The following is a 5927-nucleotide window of genomic DNA, read 5'->3' as shown; positions in this document are numbered from 1 at the left end:
CACACACACACACACAGTTCTGGCAGATGTAAACTGTACTGAGTTGAAAGCAGTTTGCAGCTGTAGATGTAGGATATATATAGAAGTCATTTATGTAGACTTAATTCATATACATTTAAAATTATCTGCTAAAATGTCCCCAGGCTGAAACTGATTCAGCACACCAGGCTTGAGATACTCTTTCTTTCATGTCCCTGTGGTTTCCAGGCACAGGACATTCCTATGTTTCCCCTAATAAGGGACAAGTCAAACAGCTTGCCCCTTGGCTACCCATAACCCCTTGCAACTTTTAACACAACCCACTCCACCACCAGGGAATGGGAGCCTCCTTTTGCCTTGCACACTTCTTAGCTGACCTTTTATACAGGGCTTAACGTTACATGGTCGTGACCATGTCGGGGCGAGAGGAACACCTCAGCCTAAGCTTACGGAGCACTATTAATCTCTTTGAAATCAAACAATGGTTGTAAATGATCGCCTTGGTTCTACAATCAGACAAAACTCTTTATCATGTCCGCGCTCACCTCTGCCTTTGGTTAAGAACAGTCTCATTAAGGCTGATTTCTCACTGTATGTAGATTCTAACCTACACATATGATCTACACTGTTATATATTTTATTATATTTATGCTAATGTGTTTCTCTGCAAATGAAAAACTCTCCCTCATCTCTCTCCTATCTGTCTGGGGTCTTCCTCATTTAGTATTTTGTCCCCCCATGGGAATACGAAGAGACAGACAAGAGCATATTATGCAGCGAGGCGGCGTCCCCTGCGTGCCTCATTGTCTGTGTCAAAGAAAACACTTGTCTGAGAATGTGCGTACGTTTAAAGAGGTTTCTCAAACAGCATTATTAACTCAAATGGGTTTTGCATCAGTCGCTTCCCAATCTCAGAGAACGCGCACGCACCTAGCACCTATCTAAATCAGCCTCGAGTGTTAAACGTTTGATGTGCACGTATGAAAAGACTGAGGGTATAGAGTCCCATTATATTACATTACAAACCATTAAATTGCATCATATTGGACACATACTTAATGTCAGTCTAATCGTGTCTACTAGCTGTGTATTTCCAACAGAAACGTGGTATTGCAATACTCCTCCTCGTTCATTATTAGTATGAAGGGCCCTTACGGGAGTGAAATCCCCGTTGGGGCCACGACCCGGGACGTGCCGTACATGAGAATTCACCGAACTGCAGTTCTACATGTTAACAACCCCAGTGATCTAAAGGAGTGTGTGTGTGTGTGTGTGTGTGTGTGTGTGTGTGTGTGTTTAAAGCAGCTGACTGGCGAGGTGTCCCACTGAGTTTCTGTCTGACAACAGCTATAAACTCACTTTACCATCCTCCTCTTTTCCCTCTTTCTTTTTAACAATCAGCTCTTTTCTTTCCAGGTCATGTGCTGCTGAGCCAAAATTGTTTCGCCTGCGGCCGACGCTGCAAGACGGAAAACAGATTACCTGAGTGTTTTCAGAGTGTCCTCTACGTGCCTGCTCACACATACGCCGGTGTTTACAGGGGAACGACCGGATTTTTAAGGGTTAATTTGAGAAGACAATGTGGTTACGACAAAAGCTGTGCTTAAACTAAAACTTCTATGCAGTTTTTTTTAGCAATAATCTCTTTAAACTTTCATATTACTGAATAAATATATAGAGTATGTTAAGTTTATTTGAGGTAATATGTTCAACAAGAAACATTTCTAGATGTTTTCTTCTGATATGATGGTCTCACTTTAAAGACTTTTTAATAGAGCTTTTTGTTACTTTACTGTGTACATGTGTTGAACAGGTCAGTCATGTCCCAGTTTTATTCAGTTTGACTTTCAAAGGCCGCTTTACGTGGCCAAATGATCAGGTTTCAAGTGTTTCACCAGGTTTCTGTTAATCCCATGATCATTAAAGGCTTTTATGTGGAATAGGGGATGTTCAGATAACTGAAGTGCATGTAAACGCAGCCACTCATGTCTAAAACCCCGAGTACTGACAAATGTGCGTAATAAAGCAAGAGGAAAGATGGAAACGTTAAGTTTACGTGCTTTAGTTACCCCACATTTGTAAAAAAAAAACACTAGAGGGCTTTTACTTCATCATACTTATCAGATGTGACCCTTAAAAGCGCCAAATTAGTGTGTCGCTGCTTTTTGTGAAATGAATTTAAGCTTATTGCCGAAACTTGTTATAACACTGAATAAAAAAAAGACTTCTGTTTAAATAAAAGAACATTTCTGCTCAACTCTGCAAGCTCCCTCCTCGTTGCACACCGTCCCGCTGCCGTATTGTGCTGCTACGTTGACTCAAGTGTACATGTAATCATTTTAGATTAATGACTTACCGTTAAAGAAATCTGAGTGCACTGCCTTTTCATTGGCTGCCAGGTCCATTAGCAGGCCGCTGCTGCCTCCTGCCTGTTAACACACAGCAGTACAACCGCTCTTACAGCATCAGCAAGCCATTAATGTAGTAACAGGAGAGTGTAGAAGGAAACACGTGAAATGCAACCAATCATACAGAGTGCAAATCTTATATTTCTTCTTTTATCTCTCTCTCTGCTACTTTCAAGAGTATTGTAGGTGTGTCTGACTGAGATTGTCTGGTATTCACAGGGGTTGTGTGTTTGGTTAATGTGTGTATAATGTGCTCTAAAGAGATGAAACTCATTGTATTGTATTCAAAGACTAGTTGCTGGTGTGTAATTCTTCTAAAATGCAGAAGTACTTTAGTAGTTATGTCACCTCACAACATTTCAGAGGGAAACCTTTAACTTTTGACTCTGCTGCATGTGTACTAGTTCCCTTCAGATCATTAAAATATGACATATTAATATAGACTTAAATACAAGCAGTATATTAAATAATTACAGCTTTACTTTCGGTACAACATGTTCTTCCTTTACGCAGGATTTTTACAGAGTATTTTACTATTAGTAAGTACTGCTTCCACCACTGAAAGGTAGTCGGGTTAGATACCAGTTTACTGTGGACAAAGCTTAAAATACATAAGCTCTTATAAATGATTATTACTTATTAAAGCTTTACAATAAAGCAGGGTGTGTGAGGAGTTCTAGTGTATGAAGCATTGCAGCTAAGCACACAGTTTCCCAGGTTGGATTTAGGGTTAAAATTAGGAAACACACACCGACAACTGGTGTTTTATAATGTTAGTAAAAATAAACATGAACTGCACACTGTTATTATTGTTAAAATGATATTTAAAAACCACGGATTCGGTTGTATCTGCATTATTTAGTGTCATATGTTGTTATTTTCACCCACCTCGTCCAGGTCCACGTACGGTCCGGCTCCTTCGGGAAACATCTCGTCCACAGCGGGCTTCATTATTTCTATTTGTATTTAATTATTTAGTTTTGAAAGATGTTGTTTAGCCAGGTTAGCTTCTCAGCTTCTCGGAACACAAACAAAACAACCGTGTGCAACACTAAACTGGGCTCGGCTGTCTCTACGAGCTTGTGTCAGTCGGTCCGCTTTCTACTTCTGGTAAACAAAACATTTACATTTATAAAATGTTATATTCCCCATAGAAATTAAGGAAATACATTTTTAATATTTACCATAGGAGTATTTCATCATATCAGTGGTGAAAGTATGAAGTAGATCTTTTACTCAACATAAAGTAACGTAAAAGTACTGCATGTAATCCTATTTAAAAAGCACATCAAAATACTTTACATATTAAAAGCTCTAATTATTCAATAAAATAACCACTATGACTTATTTATTATTATTATTATTATTATTATTATTATTATTATATGTGACATTAAATTAATCAATATTAAGATTTAATTAATAATAATAATAATAATAATAATAATTAATTAATTAAATCTCTTTAGTTCTGTCACAGGGAATTCTTTCTAGAATTAAAAAAAATGGCAACATATTTTATTTATTTAACTGAGGGGTAATACTGTGATATCGCCAAAGTGTATTAAGTGTATTAACAAGGTAATAATATAATTCATTGTATGGAAAGAGCTTACATGACTACAAATAAAATACAAATCAAAAATATCCATGTCACAGTTTGATTGGCAGATATAGTGACAGTGAAATTAGATGAGTCATTTATATACTTATCTCAAGTTGGTGAAAAATGTATGGGGATAATTTTTGACTTAGTAAAGAAGACACTAGTATTTATTTTCTAATTACAAGGATTCATTGATAGCAGTAACCAGTTCATTAAAAAAAATGAGATAAGAGATTGAGAACAATTTAAGGAAAAAGAGAAACATTTTAAATGACAAAATGACATATTTGGAAAATGTTTTATTTATTTGTGGCACATGAAGATAATATACAATCCTACAACAGGGCTACATACTCTACATTTGTATTCTATTTGTATACACTTCAAACAGTGATATATGTATATGCTACACTATGCCTTTTCTTCTTCACATTTCATTTCTAAATGTATTTCCTCAAAATCTTTCTCCTTTCTGTCAAAGTAAGAAATGCATTTTTATTTTATTTACTCAGGATATCTCAGCAGCTCCCTCCCTGCCCTCTTCCTGCCCTCCAGGCTCCTTTCATCCCCTCTTTCAGTGTTCATGTCCCTCATTGGTCTCGTATCCCAGAGTGTCTCCGAGGTGCTGGTGGGCGAAGAAGGCCCGGGCCATCTCGTTGATGTGGTTGTAGGCGCCGATGGATCTGAAGTATTCAACGTAGTTCCAGAAGTCAGAGGTGGAGTAGGGCCAGTAGGGAACAGCTGGTGGTTGATCGTATGGCACTAAAAGGAGACCAGACACATCAGGAAGGACATACCAGTTATTAAATGATTATGTGATCTAAATCTGCTAATGTTTAGGTTGAGTCAGCATAGTTAAAATGATTTTACGCAACCCTCGGAGAATGGGCGTGAACTTATATATGTGAAAAGAGAGGAAGAGCAAGTTTTTCCACTCAAGAGAAATTGAGCCACACCTCCAGCTCAAAATGCAACAAGCATTCTGTCTACTGAGGCTTCTGTTGTTGAAGTATCTCAATGAGGAATTTCACAATAATGTTCAAAGTTCAAAAAATGTTTAAAAAGAGGGTGGCAGTTTTCTTACAAAGCCTTTGGGTTGTATGTGAGTCTTTACCTCTGCTTGAAACCATTGTGTCAATGTCTGACACAACTAAATGTCTGGTGGAATGTAACTACATACATTTACTCACGTACAAATTCAAGATAGTGTATGTACGGTATGTACTTTTATGCTATTTATACAGCTCTGTCATCCAAATATTGCACTTTTTTTTACTACACTATTTGTCTGAAAGCTTTAGTTACTAGTTACCTTTCAGTTTACAATTTTTCATTCACTTTTTGTCCAGTGAGAAACACGTATGTCAGAATTGATCATCTCGATTTTGAATGTTTGAATATTGCTTTATGGGTTGAGAATATTATCCTATTTCTTAAGATGAATAAACCAATAAAAAATCCTCTTGGATTCGCTGGAATATATTGTCACAAAGCTGAAAACAAGGCTGATTGGTTCAAAACATGTGATGATCTTATAGAACAGAAGTTAAGATCTGAATCTTTCTTTCCAATCCTACTGCAGAAGGATATGGAATACTATAATTAATCTGAGACATTTTGTGTGGCAAAAATATGAAGGTGTCTAAAAGAAAGAAGTGTTATTTATATACAGTATTCTCTCTTCTGGGATGACTGCCTTGCCTCTGTGAGGAGAGAGCGAGAGAGAGAGAAAAATTAACATTCCCAAGCATTCCAAGGCTTCCAGAGCACAAAGAAGGGATTCAAGTGCGGAAAACTGAACTTTTTCCCAAAGGGACTGCAGGATACCTGCTCCCTCCTCAAATATTATTGCTGACCATTTCACACACACACACACACACACACACACACACACACACACACACGCGCGGCGCGCACACACACACACACACACA

At 37.6% G+C, this 5927-nt stretch overlaps 2 protein-coding genes across 2 annotated transcripts in view; both read right to left on the bottom strand.

The window, feature by feature from the left end:
• Positions 1–3463, bottom strand: part of cops9 (COP9 signalosome subunit 9) — a 5177-nt gene extending 1714 nt beyond the window's left edge. Inside the window, exons 1-2 of the mRNA XM_035657673.1 lie at positions 3276–3463; positions 2336–2408 (exon numbers count right to left, since the gene is read on the bottom strand). Coding sequence (XP_035513566.1) covers positions 2336–2408; positions 3276–3338 — 136 coding nt within the window. The 5' untranslated portion in view covers positions 3339–3463. The remainder of the gene's footprint in view (positions 1–2335; positions 2409–3275) is intronic.
• An 847-nt stretch (positions 3464–4310) lies between these two features.
• otos (otospiralin) lies at positions 4311–5123 on the bottom strand. The gene is made up of 2 exons (XM_035657075.1): positions 5108–5123; positions 4311–4755 (listed from the first exon to the last, which is right to left on the bottom strand). The coding sequence occupies exons 1-2, from the start codon at positions 5121–5123 to the stop codon at positions 4568–4570; spliced, it is 204 nt and encodes a 67-aa protein (XP_035512968.1). The 3' UTR covers positions 4311–4567.
• Positions 5124–5927: the final 804 nt, after the last annotated feature.

This window comes from Morone saxatilis, unplaced genomic scaffold (assembly GCF_004916995.1).
Source record: "Morone saxatilis isolate NCDOM2014 unplaced genomic scaffold, NCSU_SB_2.0 Contig0, whole genome shotgun sequence".
Taxonomy (NCBI): Eukaryota; Metazoa; Chordata; class Actinopteri; family Moronidae; genus Morone; species Morone saxatilis.
Note: the sequence above shows the minus strand (reverse complement) of the source record. Positions and strands in the feature narration are given on the sequence as shown.